Source organism: Phoxinus phoxinus (assembly GCF_949152265.1).
Source record: "Phoxinus phoxinus genome assembly, chromosome: 10".
In the NCBI taxonomy this organism is placed as follows: Eukaryota; Metazoa; Chordata; class Actinopteri; order Cypriniformes; family Leuciscidae; genus Phoxinus; species Phoxinus phoxinus.
The window spans coordinates 8,092,079-8,110,491 of NC_136885.1; the positions used below are offsets into that span (position 1 = coordinate 8,092,079).

General features: G+C 39.7%; 1 protein-coding gene across 1 annotated transcript in view; it reads left to right on the forward strand.

The window, feature by feature from the left end:
• The first annotated feature begins 643 nt into the window (after window positions 1-643).
• Window positions 644-18,413, forward strand: part of LOC307005547 (uncharacterized protein) — a 34,601-nt gene continuing 16,831 nt past the window's right edge. The window contains exons 1-7 of the mRNA XM_079625797.1: window positions 644-1,064; window positions 2,300-2,351; window positions 14,382-14,458; window positions 15,027-15,161; window positions 16,969-17,118; window positions 17,715-17,769; window positions 17,843-18,017. Of these exons, the coding sequence (XP_079481923.1) occupies window positions 709-1,064; window positions 2,300-2,351; window positions 14,382-14,458; window positions 15,027-15,161; window positions 16,969-17,118; window positions 17,715-17,769; window positions 17,843-18,017 (1,000 nt within the window). The 5' untranslated portion in view covers window positions 644-708. The remainder of the gene's footprint in view (window positions 1,065-2,299; window positions 2,352-14,381; window positions 14,459-15,026; window positions 15,162-16,968; window positions 17,119-17,714; window positions 17,770-17,842; window positions 18,018-18,413) is intronic.

The window sequence follows — 18,413 nt, forward strand, 5'->3', positions numbered from 1 at the left end:
ATTGCTTATTGTAGATATGAGATTAGATAATAATATTTGCAAATGTATTACTAGTGGGAGAAATACTAGGGTCTCATTCATGGGTAGGCAGGCCTACTAGTAGCATCTAATAAATCTAACAAGTAGCCAACTATTAAATGGAATGAGTATTGAATGGTTTCTAAGAAAAGAAGTAACTTTAATAAGTACGATAGGTACTAAAATTAAATGGCAAAAATGTGCAGTTTGTACATCATGAAACTTGTCTCTGACTAACATTTGAATAAACAGGCTAGCCTATCAAATAAAGTTACTGGTGAACTGGGGGGGGGGGGGGGGGGGGGGCGTACTAGTCACTTTTGGAATAAATACTTACTTTTAGCACAGCTAACAATAGCTATAGCTTGTTTTAAGGTATAGCCTATAGGCTAAATGTTAAAACGGCTTGCCATATCGTGTGTCTCTTGAGTTAGTGCAGTGTGGTATTAGCGGGATTTAATATTGTAATGTCACTATAGAAACCGCTGGAAAGAACACTAGAGTTTCCATGTCCATTGCAGACAGGCGTTTAGTGCGCGAGATGCCTGCGTGTCCGCTTCACGCGCGCTGCGACACCGCTATTCAGCATCTTTCTGATTAGTCTGCGCTTTATATCTTTATATCATCAGGATATGAACATCCCGCTCGAAAGTTTTATTTGCGGAAATTCCACGAGACCATGAGGATGATATGCACTGCTGCACACTGGAGAATTGCGCTATAACTGTTTTTCTTTTGTACGTTTTACCTTTTGTGGCCATGAGTGCGGAGAAGCCAAACTTTCTGTCTCAACCTGAAGTAAAAAATATATATTTCTATCGGAATGGGGATCCGTATTACGAGTCCAGGCGCTTGGTGATCAACTCGAAGAGGGTTTCGACCTTCGACACGCTGCTGCGGGAGGTGACTGGTGGCGTCCGGGCTCAGTTTGGAGCTGTGAGAAACATTTACACGCCCAAAGCGGGACACCGGATAGACTCACTGGAGCACCTGAGGAGCGGAGAACAGTATGTTGCTGCTGGACGAGAGAAGTTCAAAAAGATAGAGTAAGACACATTTAAGAAACATCTATCTATCTATCTATCTATCTATCTATCTATCTATCTATCTATCTATCTATCTATCTATCTATCTATCTATCTATCTATCTATCTATCTATCTATCTATCTATCTATAACGTTGATATAATGTTAAAATGTATCTGGTATTAATGTTCTCAAAAACTTAAATCGGAAAGGTTTTGTTCATGGAAAGGTTTTGCAAAATATGTTTTAAAAAAGAAAATGGATGTTTTGAACGTTACAGAGAACATTCAGAAATAACTTCTTAATAACTTAGGTAGCTACTGTAATATATGAGCATTATCAAAAAGTTCTTAGAACATATTTTTTGTTAGCTGGAGAGGAGGCCATAACCCCAGGGGAAGTTCTCATATTTGGCAAACATTCTGAGGAAACATTCTTCCAGTAACGTTACCCTTAATGTTCCCACAATGTTAGCATAAAATCAGTTGTTGTTTTTTTTATACATGGTTCATAAAACTTTTCTTTCTGACATGTTTTATTTGGACGTCGTCTAATGTTTTTAAGATATTTTATTTCAAAACATACATTAAACATGTTTTCAGAATAGTTTTTTTCCGTTTGATCTGATTATTTAAGGTCCACCCCTTTCAATTCGATCAAAATTTCTTTCTGATCGATTTAGGTGTTTAAATTAAGCCTTTTCAATCCGTTTGAGCGGATTATTTAGGTGCATGCAAATGTATCATACCTTAACCTTGCCTGATCAAAACCTAAACATGCCATGATGAGTACATGTACACTACCTGTCAAACATTTTCACATCTTTCAATTGATTCTCTATTTTCTATATTTTATAATGAAAGTTACGAAAACACAAATGAAAGTCTGCGGATGATGTAGTGATCAAAACAAATAATGGCACAAATAAAAACTCTCATTTATCAACCAACGAGGTGCATCCTGGGATGCTTTTAAAAAAAGTTCCCATGTATGGTGGACACATGATGCTTTGCTTTCTATTTCTGACCCAACTCATTCATTTATTTCGACAAATTTAAAATTTGAGTTGCATAAAGTTGTAATACAAATTTAGATATCTAATTTCATATTTAAGCATGGACTTTTAGATCAAACACAAATAATTCAACATTTGACTAGTAGTGTATCTGTTTTATGGCAACGAGGAACAAAATCTGCAAATAATATTTTATTTTGCATTGTTAAAGGGGGAAAAGTAATTCATCTTACTTTCTAGTTATTTACAGATAGGAACCAGGAAGAAAAGAATGCTTCAGCTCAATGGAGTGGTAAGGACAAAAAAAAAAAATCACTTTATTTACAGCTGAAATCTGTGTGTAATGTGTATACAATGAATACAAGCTCAACTCATATAAAACACTGCTGATCCTATTACTGTAATTAAGAACACAGCACAAATATTCAACATACACAAACATGCAGTGTAAAGAAGTCAGTTGCTACACAGTTTGCTTGTTAATGGAGTCAGCGGGGTATGTTCATCCACGTGTCCCAGAGGACTACAGTATGTACCAGAACACTGAAGACCCCAGTAGATTTAGACATTGGCAAACAAAGCAAACAATTTAAGAACATGTTTTTCAAAACACGTGCTTTTCAAGGTTCATGTTAAAAGAAAAAGTCTCACATATGTCTGGACCATGTGCTAGTTCAGCATATCGCACCTACTTTAGCATTCAAGAAAAACGACCTAAGCGAGGTGTAATGTTTAGACACACGCCGTCTGCGTTGTCGTCTGGGAAGAATCACTTTGTTGTCGGCTTATTAATTATTAACCTGTGAATTATTATCTATCCACCTTCTTGGATGCATATTTAAGTCAATGGCTCTGACCCAAAGCGCAAACAAAGCTCTCCGGAGACAATCTGAATGACACTTCATATACTCCCGCTGTACTCAAGACTAGTTAAAGAAGAGAAGAATGAAAAGAAAGAAAACAGCACAGGGACTTTACAACAGTCTTAAAATTTTATGAACTCTCTAAGGCAAAGAGAGTGAGTATCATCACTTCTGCTCAGAGACCACTTTATTATTGCGGTGAACTAAATGGCTGTTGCCGTGGTAATTGGTGATACAATGTCCTAATCATCATTAGGCAAGATTGAACAGGCCAATTGATTTATGATGTGGGCCACACTTTGTTCCTACTAGCTTCTGATTGTCTCAATTAGAGCGGCTGCTTTGGCCTGGCAGCGTCCCAAAGACTCACCGTCCCTCTGCTCTTTACACAAGCGCCTGCTGGGTTACCAGGGGATACGGCAGGGGCCTGAAAGACACTGAAACTCTAGATGAGAGCAGTTGTCTGTCTGTGTTTGGGTTGAACTGAGCAAGGCCCTCGCTTAAACACACTGGTTAATCGAACTCACGTCTGACCCTGACTGCAAGTGAGCAGCTCTTACATTTCACATCTTGAGGCAGTGTTTTCTACTGTCTGAAATGCAGTTTCCTATTTATTTTATTAGATCCATTTTTACGTTTAAGTTAAGTGTAAACAACTTGTTTTTGCTGTCATTTATTCAGGTGTTTTAATAATGTAAAGAGATTTGGTTTGTAGACTTATTTTTATTTTAACCACCATTTGAAACTTGTTAGTAAGTGTGCCTGAAGAAATACAATTTAGCATTCTTTTCAAATTATTGTTGCCTATCTGTCAGTCAATTCAACGTAGATGGCCTCTGCAAGTACGCTTTTCCCCCAGTGAGCCTCATCACACAGACACTGTGCAATATCAGGGAGAAAGAAGAACAAATCTTAATGGTTGGGCCAGTATAGGCCTTGGTTCTCGGAGCTCACACTGAAGCCCCTTCTTGGTGAATCCCCCTAAGGAAGGATCTCCTCTGGCACCTCCTTGTCTGGCCCCTGTACGGGACGTGGAAGACTTCAGTGGACTTTCACTAGTGGTGATAGACACTTTCACTCAGGCTAGAGCCCCCTCCACGAGGTGGGCCTATGCTTTGAAGTGGAGTCTGTTTGCTAACTGGTGTGCTGCCCGAAGGGAAGACCTACAGGGATTTGAAAACTCCATCTCCCCTTCGGGTAGGATGTGGTCTGTGGATGAAGTAGACCGCTTCCTCAATGCTCTGATCTGCATCAGCTGTAGATTTTTCCTTGAAAAAAAAAAGAACAGAAAAGATCAAGGACTTGTAACATGTACTTGTTACATCTGCATTGCCGAAACTCATAACAGTTCAGCTGATTTAGTATAGGGACCCCTAGTGTCAGTATATCAAAATATGTTGAAGTGACTGACAGATAGGGAACCTCTCTGTTACTATTTTTATCTCCATTCCCTGATAGAGGGAATAAGAGGTTGTGTCCTTCCAGTCACAACTCTGAAATGGCCGCTATCTCGGCTCCTCGGCACAAACCTGGGCGCTGTTGCTATTATACCGGTGGGATAAATTACTCGTGCGCCCGACGCAAATCTAAAATGGGTTGGTCTGAAGTAGCTACATTACTCATAAAGATGGTACTCAACCAGAATAAGACTTTTACCGCCGCCGTTCCCGCGGCGGTAAAATTGCGGGTGTGTATTTGCTGCCTTTGACCGCTAAGAGGCGCTACAATCGTAGACTTTGAAAAGTGTCAGTTTATTCTCTCTATTGCGTAATCTGCCGCCGCGCCGCGGCTCATTGAGAAGGATTGAAATGTGGTAACAGATCAATTCAAGTGAAACATGTAGTTAAATTAATTCATATAATCACAAGACTGAAATTAAATGTAGGCCTAATACATTTAATAAATAATGAAAACATTTCAACACAAAACATTGCAATAGAAAAATATTAGGCTACATCAATGAGGCTTTGCAAGAGCAACGTCTTATCAGCGGACCGACGATAGCGCAGTGGACAACGCAACAGCACGAGCTTCACGGAGCTTCAAGCGATCCGAGATCTCATTAGCTTTGGCTGACAGCGTTAAATGTTTTACCATTCTTGATGCTTAGATAGGTAACTGTTTATTGAAGTCAAGCGTTTTGTTTAATTATCAATGGCACATTACAACATAAATTTGCTACTTTCCAGTAGAGCCGCTGCACAGACGAGAAAACTGATGAAGGAAGATTATCAGCCGATCGTGTCAGAAAATGAAAATTACGAAGCTATCTTTAATCTGCTAAATTATTGTTTTGTGAATCATCCACGAAATTGAGATGACTGACATTGAGACCCGCCATATGCAAAGGAAGAAATTTTTAAAAACAGATCCTGGACATTTCAAGGTTTAAATAAAGTGTCGGGGGCAGTTTATTTATTTAAAACAGGGTTGCATCAAGTTAGAGTTTATTAGAGTTTCTTAAGTAAGAAACAGAATCTTATTCTTGCGACATTTTAAATCTGTATTGCCAAAGAAATTGCAGCTAAATAAACAATTAAAACAGTAGGCTAGTCTACAAAACGAAAATAGTTCAAAGCAACATAAATTAAGATCATGCGTTTTTCTTTGCTTCTCTCTCGCGCTGGATCTCTTTTATTTTTGTTTATTTTGTCTCCCTGCACTGCGCGCCGGGTCTCTCTCGAAATTAAACAAGATTTCAGGGTAAAACCCCATCATACAGCTGATAATACTGTAGTATGTCGCTGTTTGTCATCCATACAAATCACAAAAAAAAATGTAACAAATGATTGAGTCTTGCTTCAAACAGAATGCCTGGTTTAATTCACCGTACAATAAAACGAGGTGGATCGCGAATAAAATAGCTCTGTATCTGCTGCTCACTTGCATTCGTTTAGTTGGCAAGAACGCGTTTCGTTGATAGTTCATGTTTAGATAATGCCAGATTGTTGACACACACACACACACACTGCTCAAACATGTTAAAATTCTACAAAACTAGTTGAAACAAATGGATTGAACACTTCAACTGAAAGTGTGGAACCTCTTTAAATACAATACATAAAACTACAATATTTATAATTTAAGGGCCTACATTTGGACACATCGAGAGATTTATCTTTAAAAGTATTTTGCCTTTGCCTGGTCATCAGGCTCTCTCCATATGAACAGAACATTTAACACCTCCTGAAGCCCCAACCCCCCACAGGCTATCTGAGTTTGAGACCGACTTACAACAAAGAGAAGTCGCAATTCACACTTAATTCTAGACATAGCATTAGGCTAGTAAAGTGTTGATAATGAAATAATTTAATTATTTAGGCTATGTAGGCTAATAGGCTAAAATTTCTGTCATAAAAGTTTATTAATAAACATTTAATTATTTCAATAATTGAAGAAATAAAACGCTACCTCGGTTTGGGCCAGCTTTTTCCAAGCAAACCTAAATACAAACGCATGTTCATTTGTTCAAATGCATGTTCATTTGTTGTCATGAATACAATGTTCAACTCAATGTTAAATTCCACGGGGATCTTTGGATCCTTACAACCAGGGTGCATGCGATTTGTGAATTAGCTATTATTATTTTTTTATATATAAATCTCGAACCACAGTGCTTGCTGCTGCTAAACTAAATAACATTTATATCATAATTATGAACTTAAATGAAACAATATCGCAACATTTCGACAAATAAATTATCTGATCTGTTTTTACAATTTAATTCAGGGCTATTTAGCCTTGACTACATTTAATTATGGCGAGATTTTCACCCTTGTCCGTTCATCATTGGGAAGCACTCACATGAGCTAAACATGTTTGAGTAGATCCTCTGCACCTCTCGGTTTCATACGGATTACCTAATCAGAAAACATTTATTAAATATTTAGACATTTAAAGGGGGGGTAAAATACTTAGTTTCAGTCAATATCATGTTAATCTTGAGTACCTATAGAGTAATAGTGCGTCCTTCATATCTCCAAAAAGTCTTTAGTTTCATCATATTTATAAAATAAAAATACAGCTTTCCGATTCTATCCGGAAAAAGCCGAGGTCCTTGATTCTGGGCGTGGGCGGAGCTATAGAGTCAAGCGGGAGCGCGCGGGAAGGTTTGCTTATTATCGATCGTGGTGCGGTAGGTCATATTATTATATATATAAATAGTATTTGGTTTGCAAATCCAGCGACGACCTCGGCCTTGTTAATAAAACATTCGTCACTGAAATGACCAGAACACAAAACCGCACTTGCCACACTCCTTTGCTGTCCCGGAAATACAAACTGCATCCACTGTTCCAGTAACACTGGGTTCTTTGGGAAGCTGAACAAGGTAAACTTTCCCTCACATCCCAAAACACACTTTTTTGGAGACATTCTTGACATCAACCATTCCTATTTAGCGCTGCTGATGATGATTTCCGGTAGTAGCGCGTCGATGCATAGATATTATATAGAGATATTATATATGATGTCTATGCGCCGATGAGCGCGGTCTTTCTCTCCTCTGGTCGACGTGTGCGTGAACGCGCTTTTCCGAGAGCAATGCTCATATAAGGAGTTCCACTCTGGTCTACGTCATTAGATCTACGATAGAAAAAAAACAGCCGAAACGTGTTGCAATCCGGAAGTATGATTTTCAGCACAGAAATTCTCTGTTATTCGTTCAAAATAACTTTTCAAACTTTGGCCATTATTAGCATGAGAATCCATCTCTTTAACACTGTAAACAACTCTGAATACATGAAACACCATTGTACCCCCCCTTTAAAGGCTTTAGACATAGCCGATTTCTTATCGTGACTGAGCGGAGGTAATGGCTTTCGGTTCATTTTTGTGACGCGCAGTTCCCGGAGACAGAGACGACAGATAAACTTTTGAAGACTCGAGGCATTTCTTTTTCTCTTGAATTTATTTTAAATTATATATTACCCCTGGCTCATTTTATTTATGTATTTATTTTTATATTTTGTTATTATTACTTTATTTTTGCATTACTTTATTTTTGTATTACTTTATAACTCGATCTTAGTGTTGTTCTTGTAGTTCTCGCTGTTATGTTTATTCAATAAAAAAAAATAAAAAAAATAAACTTTTGAATAAAAGTTTGAATATGAATAAAAGTTTACTGTTTTGAACGATGTAGGATACTCTACTCTGATCTGTATGACAAAAAAACTACGGAGTAGTCTAAAGGGCCTAAGTTATTTTAGCTGTTATGAGAAAAATAAATCCAAATGAACGCACCGCCGCGTCTGCCGAACACTAATTCAACATGCCAGAATAAAACCCGACTTTAGAACAATGGATAGCGCCACTCGGCGTGGTGTGCCAAAATACTTAATTATAAACTTCAATATTTCATTCAAAATAATCTCAAAACGCTTTGTGACATTTTAAAAACCGTGCATGCATTAAAGGATAATTCCGGTATTTAACATCTTGAGTCTATATTGTAGTTTGTTTTGGATGAACAAGAGTGGTGGACAACATTTTTTTGACAATGGTTCCTCTCTCGAGTTTTTGACTATAAAAGAATTGGCCATGGACCCATTTAACATTGGAGTCAATGGGCATGTCCGAAAACGGAATTGTTTTCTGAAACTGCAAAATAGCACCAGGGAATGTTTGCGCCGGAACACGTCTCCTCTTTTCGCTGAACTGCCCCCCCCCCCCGGTAGTTTATCGACGTGCGTCTGTGGAGGGAAAAGTCTGCTGTTCGTCGGATGCAAAATAGGAATGATACATGCGTCGGCGTACAAAGTCATTTGCGCTGGGTGCAAGAAAGGACCCTATGTTTTATGCCCTCCGTCAGAGAACGGAGGCTACAATAGAAACCGAGTCTTTGTTTGTTTCATCTTTCTCAAGTGTGTAATGTTGCTGTTTGAGTGTGAAAAAGGTCTGCAAAGTTACAAAGCACAGTCAAGTAGGGCTGTAACGATACAGCAAACCCACGATTCGGTTCGTATCCCGATTTCTGACCCACGATTCGATACAAACCGCGATTCTTGCGAGGAGGGAGGATTTTAAAAGCCAAATAAATAAATAAATAAATAGCTAAAGCTATAACTCTGTTTTCTTGTAACAAAATACTTTTGAAAAACAAACAGAACTATACTCCATTGTGGAGATGATTCGAGCATGTTAAAAATTCTTCTGAGGTAACCGAGGCTTACTGTCTGTGCTGTAAACCACAAATAATATATTGCCTATTCCGCTTGACCCGCATCTCAATCGCAGGAATAACGCTTGCCACAAAGTGAACGCGCCTATATAGAGAAATGCACACTTCCTACGAATTAGCCTAAGCAGCCATTTCTTTATGTTTTGAATTAACGTTAAATCAAGTAAAAGTATTTCAAGCTTTCTATAGAAGTTTCGATTCGTTTATGAGGTGAGTTCCAGTTCACGCGCACGCCGGTGCCACATACACACACACACACATACAAGCAAACACCGCGCGCTTTGCTCACTTGCTCTGGTGTTTGCTTGTGTGTGTGTGTGTGTGTACTGTGCTCGCGCGCGCGCGTGTGTGCGTGTGGGGGAGAGGTGCGATTTTTTTAATAATAATCAAATGATACCCAGCGATCTTCGAATATTATTTTTGCTTGAAATTCCCATACCTAATATGTAAAAGACCCCGTCACAGCCCTAGGATCTATTCTGGACGAGAAAGATAAGTCTGGGAAGGGGTGTGTCGATCGCGATCTGCCTTCTCACACCGCGACACAGGTTCGTGGATCTGAGTGTCGCGATTTCGGTTTAATATCGTAAATCGTTACAGCCCTACAGTCAAGTAAAGTTAAGCCAAGTCACCTTATTTATTTAGCACTTTTTACAATACAGATTGTTTCAAATTAGCTTTAGGAGATAACAGGGAAAAAAAATCCAATAAAGTTTTTTTCTAGAAGAAAATAGGAGTGGAATGTTCTTGGTTGAAAGCCACACTTTTTGACCAACGAAGTATACGGGAGGCTTTTAGCGGTGGTGATCGGCCTTAGCCTTGGTGCGCGCCCCCATCTGGAGCAGAGTCTCGCGGGCTCTGGTCCATGTGCGGTGACACCTCTGGACGAAGGTGTGGGTGGAGGGGACCGCGACTTCGGATTCCAGACTAGGAAAAACAGGTTACGCTACACTCAAACAGAGATAGGCCCGTGGATGACACTGGTAACGAATTGTGAGTGTACTCCACCATTGAGAGCTGCTGACTCCAGGAGGAAGGATTCTTGGATACCAAACATTGCAGCACTCTCTCCGAATCTTGGTTGGCTCTCTCAGTTTGGCCATTGCTTTGGGGATGAAACCCTGAAGACAGACTGACACTCGCTCCCAGTAATCGATTCGGTGGGCAACCAGGTGGAGGCGTTACCCCTTTCTCAGGCCGTCTTGACCTTCGATTCGACCTCCCATGTGAGTGTAGAGACAAATAGGGTCTCGGGTAAAATGCATTCAGGAGTAGACGGGCATTCGGAATGGTCAAAAATGCGTGATAAAGAATCAGGTTTGATGTTTTTAGAATTGCGAATTAAAACCCGATAGTAATTGGCCTTATGGGAATCTGGACTTGGCCAATCTAACACAGCATTAACCTTTTCAGGATCCATGATGATGTAGATGATGATGACGAGATGATGTAACCTAAGAAAGGAACAGACTGTGCATGAAAAGCTCATTTCTCCGCCTTGACAAAAAGCCCATTCTCTAGCCATCTCTGAAGAACTCGCCGGACGTGCTGCACACATTCCTGGAGAGAAGATGAAAACATCAATATGTCATCCAGGTAGACATATACAGTATGATCTGATCGATCATATCTCGCAGCACATCATTGACGAGAGCCTGGAAGACCGCTGGGGAAATGGACAGACCGAAAGGTATGACCAAATATTCAAAGTGCCCCCTGGGGTGTTAAACGCGGTCTTCCATTCATCCCCCTTTCTTATGCGAATCAAATGATAGGCATTACGTAAGTCCAGTTTTGTGAAGACCTATGCTCCCTGCAACCACTCTAAAGCTGAAGACATCAACGGAAAAGGATAAGTATTCTTTACCGTGATGTTGTTCAACCCCTGGTAATCAATACAAAGTCGCAGGGAACCATCATTCTTCCCCACAAAAATAACCCTGCCCCCGCTGGAGAAGAGGAAGGACGGATGAACCCCGTTGCTAGAGAATCAGAATTATATTTATCCATGTCCTCCCTTTCTGGAGCAGAAAGCCAATATAGCTTGCTCTTAGGCGGAGACTTACCTGGCAGTAAATCTATGGCACAGTCGTAGGGATGATGCGGAGGAAGAGAAGCAGCACGGGATTACTGAACACTTCCTTCAGGTTGAGGTACTCCGCGGCAACGTTAGAAAAATCCACTGCCTCCTCCTGAAACACAGAACCAGACATAGACAGACAAGCAGACACTGGACATGACTCATGACACTGATTACTCCATGTGGAAACTGAGCTCTGACGCCAGTCCACTCTGGGATTGTGTTGGGTTAACCAGGGGTGACCAAGGACAACGGGTGCAAGTGGAGAGTCCATGAGGAGAAATGACAATGTTTCGGTATGGTTGCCTGAAGTGGTGAGTGTGAGGGGTTGGGTGGTGAATGAGATGTTGGGGAGGTCCTGACCATTAAGTGCATTGACTGCTATCTTGTGGGTGAGGGGTGTGACAGGGATCTGAAGTCTGTGAGCAAAATTAAAGTCCATGAAGTTACCTTCAGCTCCGGAATCCAAAAGTGCTTGGCAGTCGTGCATGTGTGTTGCCCATCTCAGTCTTACCGGGATGAGTCTGGATGATGATGAGGTCTTCCTGGCGGAGATCCCACACGATAGTAGCCTCACTGTTACTATCGGGCTTGTCCTTTTACTTGCCTAATACTGCCCCCTCACCTCAGTTGCCTTGTTGTTGTTGTTTTTTTTAATTTATTTTTTTTTTTTTTTTTATGTAGGTGTCTTAATGAGTTGTGTGTTTGTATATGCACTTGGGATATGTGTTATATGTTCTATATGTTCCTTATATGTTTTATTTCTGTGCTATGGAGAATGGAAAAATGTGTGAAAATGATTATCCCTATGGGACAATAAAGACTCTATCTATCTATCTATCTTTTAACGGAGAGGCGTGCAGGAAATGACCCGCTACCCCACAGTAGAGGCAAAGCCCCTGGGATCTCTGCCTCTCCTTCTACTCCCGGGAAAGCCGAGCTCTCCCTACTTGCATGGTCTCGTGATCGAGAACGGGGCTGACCGTGTCCCCGCCGCTGGTCCGTGGCGCCCCCAGATGGCCTGATGGGAAGGACGCGACGTTCCATCCTGGATATGCGGGCGTCCACCCGCAGGGCCAGCTCAGTAAGTCCGTTGAGACTCGTCGGAAGGTCCAGAACGTATATCTCCTTCTAGACACGGTCAGCCAGCCCACGCAGGAACATGTCCCACTGCGCCTCCTCGTCCATTGGCACTCTGCCGCCAGGGTGCGGAACTCGATGGAAAAGTCCGAGCGGCCTCCTTGACGCAGGTCAGCGAGTATCCTGGCCGCCTCTCTACCGACCACCGCCCGGTCAAACACTCGCCTCATCTCCTCTGAGAGTGCCTGGAACGAGGCGCAGCATGGATCCTGGTTCTCCCATGACAGTGCCTGGAACGAGGCGCAGCATGGATCCTGGTTCTCCCACACTGTAGTTCCCCATAACGCCGCTCTTCCAGTCAGCAGGTTTAGAACGAACGCTACCTTCGACCGTTCGGTGTTGAAGGTCCTGGGTTGCAAGGAAAAGTGCATGGAACATCTAGTCAGGAAGGCTCTGCAAGAGCTGGGTTCTCCCGAACATGCCTCTGGAACAGGTAGGCGAGGTTCTGACTGGAAGGGCGGCTCCGGTGGTGGGGGTTGATCCGGCGGTGTGGGTGGCGCAGCGGGACCTCTCAGGTGTTGGAGTTGCTGGGTGAGCTCAGACACCTTTGCCACTAGCGCCTGCACCGCCCGCCCTGTGTTAGTGAGACTCTCCTCTTGTGCATCCATTCTCGTGATGCTGCGGGCTATGAACTCGTTCAGACTGATCGTGGATTCACCTGCTGCATCCATGGGTGGTCAGATTGTTCTGTGATGATCAGAAATGAGGATGCAATAATGCAAGTAAAATGGATTTATTGGAAGTTCACAGAAAAGTCAGATTTAAACAAACACACAACACAGTGGCAGCAGAGTGGCGCAGGGACCTCGAAGGACAGCACGGTGTTGATGGATGTGAGTCTGGAGAAGTGTCCTTGAAGTGCTAGGTGAGTGACGTAATCCAGATGGTGAATGACGAACACTGGGAGAACATCCAGACAGGAAACACCGACCACGAAGACGCCAGACAGAAACGGGAACAGGAAACAACACCGGGAAACTCCACAACGATCTGACAACACAAGACAGCGTTCACTGACCATATAAACATGCATAGATAAGGATCAGCTGGTAACGGCAGGACCCCCCCCCCCCTGCCGTTTATATATTATATATAATATATATATTATATATATAATATAATATATATATTATATTATATATAATATATAATATATAATATATATATTATATATTATTATATATAATATATATATTTTTTATATATATATTTAGCCTCTCTGGAGGAAACCGTTATGTCATCGTCCAGCTCAGTTCAGTTGGTATGAAAAAGAAGCAAACAGTTTGTGAATAGGCTACTAGAAAATTATGGCCGTGAAAGAGACTGTTAACGCATTGAATAGGATATGTTTAGTTGGTGAATAGCATAGGCTACTATTACACAGCAGCGATTAACGTTAAGTGCACCAGAATAAAATATAATATTCAGAAGTAAACAGTGTAGCTGACTAACAGATTCAGTTAACATCCACAAATGAATAAGCGCGACGATTTAGGGAGCAGGCTACACAGTGAACTCCAAGAAAATGCTACTTAAGCTCTGCTGCTTTCTACGAGAAAACGCTACTTAAACTCCACTGATTTTTTCGACCCTCTCTGTCTCTGATCCTGTGCTGTCCTCACTCAGTGTGCAGTGTGAGAGGGGGAGTGGCCAGCTGCCTTTTACTGATATATTTAATGATATCTTTTGCATTTCTAAACAATTTCAAACAATGTCAAACTTGGCACTGCACTTACTATTGCCCGTAGCAAGACACATGTCAAGTTTGAAATCCATCTGACTAATGGTTAGAGAGATATGCGAAAAACACACACAGACAGACAGAAGTTCCTGCAAATTTATACTGTAGATAGATTTGTAATTACACATTTGTAATGATGAAGTTGCATTATGATGTATCTTAAAATACAGTTTATAAGTACAATACAATTGAACATTAAATACAATTAAGCACTTTTTTTTTTCATAAAGGGTAACCAAAGATGATATTCGTGAGCATGAGAAGATTAAAACTGTTAGTGTATGTGCTACACATTGAAGTCTTTTCCCTATGTTTAGATGAAACCCGTTCCTCAGAGTCGTGTGATAGTGTCTGCCAGATTCCTCAAACCCATCAAAGAACCCTGTGCAATATTGTAAGTACACTTTATTTCTTTATTTCATAGTCTTTAACTTTAGGCACATTTCAATCAATCATTTTTAGTCAGCATCACTGCAAATATTTGATACCTTAGTGTCTAAAAGCAGCATTTGTGTTGAGGGAATACTTTTTTTTTATACCACATTTAATCAAATATCTCTGTGGTATACTTAAAAGCCTTACCAGTTCACTCAAAAATGAAAATTCTTCCATTACACTCCCTCCTGTCGGTCCAACCCCTTTTTTTCAGTAAATGTTTAGGAGTAATTTTGCAGCTCTTTGCTCACAGTGATACCTCATAGTAACCACAGAGGTCAAGCTCAGAAAGGGAACACCAAAAGCACTAGTAGTCAAACTGTAAGGAGGTTGTATGTTTGGGAAGAACTTTAATTTTGATTAACTATTACTTTACTAATTACTTTACTAGCAACTAATGAACCAGCAAGTATGCATTTGTGGATGAATGGATGTACTGAATTCATACATTGTGTTTGTTTGTATACATCTGCACTATTAAAAATATACATTTGTAATATAAATGTAATTTTTTTCTGTGTCCTCAGTGTTGTGGCAAATGGAGATGTCCAGAATCCAGCAGCGAGGCTTCTGATTCCCAGCCGTGTGATTGGCCAGTTTGAGCGAATTCTGGAGATGATCTCAGATAAAATGGGCCTGCGAATTGTGGGTGGTGTGCGGAGGTACATTAAAGTGAATTTAGTTTATATTAGTCAGAATTCATATCATGAATTGGGATGGCTTCCAAAGTATTTTTTTTTTTAATCCAGATAAAAAACCTACCATTATGCTTCTTCTTTTTTTTTTTTTTTTACTAAAATCAGAGGTTAACTCTTTCAGGCAAATTTGTGCACTTGTAAGAGTTATTATCATTATGATATTTAGTTTTTAAGAGATGCAAAAAGAACAGCAGTTAAAGGGGTCATGACATGGTTTTTTTTTAATTTTATTATTATGTTCCCTTAGGTGCAATTATAGTATTACTATTGTTTTTTTTACAAAAAACTTTTAAAATGTAGTGATTTATGACCTTTTCCCACCCTGTTTCTCATCCTCTGATTCAAACAGTCTGTTTTGGGGGTGTTTCCCCTTTAAGAGTTCAGTGTTAACGCCCACTGTTATGATTGGCTAACGTCAGTGCCTATGCATCAATTATTAACGCCCCCAGCCAGAACATTGCGTCGTCGTTGTTGAGCCCAGAATAGTCGGCACGGACTTATCTTTGAGCAACAGTTTTCTGGCAAAGGCAGCATCATTTTGGGATTAGTTCTCAAAACAGTCATCCTTCAAATGCTTAAACTAACCCTGCCGTGACTGAGACGTCCGCAAAAAATAAAGTGCATCCATTTTTCCCTGACGTCTGGATCTTTCGCAGCGTATTCAAAGATGTTATTTGTCCACAGCCAGGAACAGCACATCTGCGTGGCATCGTAATTTCCCTGTACACAGACCCACTCGCTGTCCGTCGACTGAACACTTGTGAGGCGCGCAGCGCGCGGGCGCGACAACGATGCAAAATAAGCGTAGTTGCCTTGCGCTTTAAGCGTAGTTGCATTGCGCTGGAGGCGGTCTATATGCAAACGCTGGTACGTCACTTCGTACCGTGACGTCACTTCTTACCATGGATCCAGAACGAGCTGTATTTAGAGCTTGATTAAATAAATGATTCGTTTATAATGGGGAGGACGTCTTAAGCTATGAAACTTGCAGGACGTTTTAATGGTACAAAGACCTCTTATATACCAAAAGATCAAGGCAAATTTGGTTTCTCATGTCATGACCCCTTTAAAAAATATATATAATTTCAGATATTTGGGAATTCACACCATAATATACTTTCATTATTGTGCTTTTCCAGGATAGTCCCAGCTAACAGGGAATGTTCTCAGAACTTTGGCTAACATTCTGGCAAGAGTCTCTCAAAGTTATGAACACACATTATTCCAGTAACATTATCATTCAAAGTTATCTGATCTTTAATAAGTTCTCAAAAAGTTAGTTAAAAAAACGTACAATTATTTATTAAAATTATTTATATCATTAATTATATATAATCATTACATATACATGGAGTGTTTTTTTTTTTCCTTAAACGCTTTACCTGGACTTTTGTCTTTCATTTATTAAATGTTACTATATTTCTGTCAGAACGTTTAGGGAACATTCAAATGTAATGTTCCATTATTGTTTGCAAAATGCTATGGAATGTTCCCTTAATATTGGAATAACCAATTATTATTTTTTAAACACTTTTTTTTTTAAATGGACATTTTGAAAGTTCAGAGAACATTTAGAAATTATGTTTTCATAACTTAATGAGAAAGTTAGCAAAATGTTGTTATAACATATTTTTGTTAGATAGGCTGTAAAACATTTAATCAAAAGTACTTTAGATGCTAAGTGCCCTTTCCTCATTTGGGAAAATAAAAAAATGTCTATATCATCTGAGCAATATTTACTTATTTTAGCCTTTAACATCTTCTTTTGCAGCCTGTACACCTTTGAAGGGACTCTCGTTATGGATGGAAAGAAATTAGAAAATGGACAGTTTTATGTTGCTGTTGGCAGAGACAAATTTAAAAAGCTTCCATACAGTGACCTCCTGTTTAATAAACCCATAGGCATAAAGCGAGTGAACGGGTAAGAGAAAGATGCTGCATTTTCCCAGCAGATGAATAATGTTTTCGGTAACACTTTACAATAAGGTTTCATTTGTTGACATGAACTAACAATGAGCCATACAGTACATTTGTTACAATATTAGGTCACACTTTATATTAGGTGTCCTTAACTTATGTGTACTTACATCAACAAATAAGTAAAATGTAGGCTACTTATTGTGTCCATATTGTATTGCAAAACACTTTTGCTGCTATTGAGGTATTGAGATACGGGTAGGGACATATTAGGGACAGGCTTGGTGGCATGGATAGGTTTAAGGGTGGGTTAACGTGTAAGGGAAGGATCAACAGTGTAATTATATGTCTAATTAATTAGAAATGCTGTCATTTCTAAGTAATTACATACAGTTTTTTTTTAAATATAAGTATGTACACAATAAGTGCATTGTATCAAATTATTACATGTTAGTACATAAAGACACCTAATATAAAGTGGAACCCAATATTTATTAGTCTTTGTTAATGTTAGTTAATACAAGTTACACAGTTGTTCATTGTTTGTTCATATTAGTTCAAAGTGCATTAATTATGCACTTTGATTGAATTTGATTTTAGGTCAAAAGCAGCGTCATTACCACCTATATACAAATACGGACGACAAAATGGAGATGTGAGTACAAAAAAAGAAAAGAAAAAGATTTTGGGCATTCATTTGTTTAATCGTTGAATATTTCTGCTGTCAGGTGGGGAACCATCACACCAGTAAGTCTGATTGTGGACAAGAGAAGAGCAGTCCTTTGGACCAGACCTCCAATGAACAGCTGTCGTCTATGGTCAGAGAGATGTCTCAGGCCAGACTCATGAGCATACGCAAGAAGAGGAGCGAACTCACAGCATCTAATGAAGCTCAGGACGATGGTAAGAGACACATGTTTGACTATCAGCAGACAATCTGAAATCAATGAAAGCACAAACAATGAAGAAATTCATACACATTTGTCTGTCCAAAACAGGAACACAGCATGCACAACTACATACACTAGCGTTCTAAAGTTTGGGGTCAGAAAGACATTTTTAAATGTTTTTTGAAATAAGTCACTTATGCTCACTAATGCTGCATACATAAAAATAAAAAGTAAAAATAATAATATTGTGACATATTATTACAATTTAAAAAAGCAATTTTCTCTTTGAATATTAATTTTTTTTAATATTTTTTGTTCCTGTGATCAAAGCTGAATTCTCAGCATCATTACTCCAGTCTTCAGTCACATGATCCTTCAGAAAAAAATCTAATATGCAGATTTTCTGCTT